This window comes from Echinococcus granulosus (genome assembly GCF_000524195.1).
Source record: "Echinococcus granulosus chromosome Unknown EG_S00317, whole genome shotgun sequence".
Classification (NCBI taxonomy): domain Eukaryota; kingdom Metazoa; phylum Platyhelminthes; class Cestoda; order Cyclophyllidea; family Taeniidae; genus Echinococcus; species Echinococcus granulosus.
The window spans coordinates 16,931-18,621 of NW_020170697.1; the positions used below are offsets into that span (position 1 = coordinate 16,931).

A 1,691-nucleotide genomic window follows, 5' to 3' on the forward strand; every position below is an offset into this window, starting at 1 on the left:
CTTCACACATAAGCAATCGAAGCAGCGTCTGCTACTACAGTGTTCTGCCCACGTCTCTGCTGTTCCAGCCTATCAGAACGCCAACACTTATGCGTTTGGGTAGCTAAGTGTCATCTACATTAGTGGGGATTTCTAGGACCCTCCAAAATGACTCCACTTGCAACAAACCAGATGGAAACAGTGTCTAATCTACAAATTTTACACGTTCCTAAAGCAGCATCGGGTTTCCCTCAGGGAGAGAGCGTCAAGGATTTATTATCCCAGTGGTTATTGAGGTTATAGGAGGTGATGGAGCTGTGCAAGTAGTGGAATGTATACCTCGAATGTGGATTTTTAACAGTAAAGCCACTCCCTATCACCTTAAAAAACGCGTCACATTCCACGCATCTGTGGCACCTCAATGTTCTATGGAAAAATTGACACGCCGGGCAGAACCTGTCCACGACGAGATACCACTGACAAAGATCTGTCTAGGCTTGGAAGCGTTGCACGTGATTCTGTCACCTTGACAGCTAAAATACAGCTCAAACAAGTGAGGCCACTTTGGATGACTCACTCATACGCCTGGCAGAATTAATCAAGTAGTACCGAAGAGGTAACTCAAATAAAAGAGAAAATGAAATGCATCAACATTACCTGCGTCGATGCTTGCTCTCTGCCTGATGTGCCACATCAATCAGTGATAAGGTGTCAAGCGCCCCAGTTAACTAAAAACGTTAGAGAGATAACACTTGTCAAAACATATTTAAACTGTACAGACAAAAGAAAGAAGCATTAAAGCAAATTACTGTAAAGTGGACACGTACAGAGCGATCAACACGTAAATTCGGTCTCTTCGTGCATGCATCCAACCCTTCAGAGGTACGTTTCGCAATACTACTTACACCTTCTAGCGCATCCCTCATATCCAACAGAGTATCTAATGTCTGAAAGAAGGCATCAAGCACCGGTAATTAGGATTTATAGTTACCATCAGAGGGATTAACTGTTTTCGCCCAGCATATTTCTTTATAAGCTCTCTTATGTTGCAAACGGCCCCTTTGGAGGCATTCAATCTGGCCCGATGCTCGGCGAAAAGGTTGTTTAAATTCGCAGTACTGAGGTTTAACGACTTGTTGCAGGCATTTCTAAGCACCAACGTCGCCTGCTCAATGAACTTCCTCAGGTGAGACGCCTCACCATGGGATCTTGCCTTCAGTAAATTGCGTACCTCCTCCAAGTCTTTTTTCTTTTCCAGCAATACACGTATTGATTCGGTCACGGAAGTGACTACCTGAAAGGTGAAGGATAAAAAACTGCTCAACTGATAAAGCATTCCATGGCATGATTTATGGCTTTCCGAAACAATACATCTGCTCAGTGTAGGAGTCGGCAAGTGCCTAAAATGATCACCAAATGCGTCAGTTTTCCTTTTTTATTCACCTTGATGAAATCGGCCAGACATTCAAATAGCACAGCCAGCAATACACGGATAACAAATATCCACTTGGCTATCTCAGTATAATAAAAAGCTAGAAATCGGTCTGTGCAAAGAAACAAGATCACGTGCGGAGAGAAGGAGATAGAGGAAGGGAAGTTAGAAGCAAATGGCCTCACCTTAACATAATGGGAATCCCAGCAGCTGGAGCAGACGCGCACCGCACAGTGCTGACAGTCACGCAGTGCCGGTGCAGGATGCTGACAGACGTTAC

At 44.4% G+C, this 1,691-nt stretch overlaps 1 protein-coding gene across 1 annotated transcript in view; it reads right to left on the minus strand. All coding sequences in view use genetic code 11, as the record gives it.

The window, feature by feature from the left end:
* Positions 1-1,691, minus strand: part of EGR_10977 (hypothetical protein) — a gene marked incomplete at both ends in the record, with an annotated part of 3,956 nt that overhangs the window by 2,079 nt on the left and 186 nt on the right. The window contains 4 exons of the mRNA XM_024500226.1: positions 637-707; positions 807-926; positions 971-1,273; positions 1,597-1,691. Coding sequence (XP_024345363.1) covers positions 637-707; positions 807-926; positions 971-1,273; positions 1,597-1,691 — 589 coding nt within the window. The remainder of the gene's footprint in view (positions 1-636; positions 708-806; positions 927-970; positions 1,274-1,596) is intronic.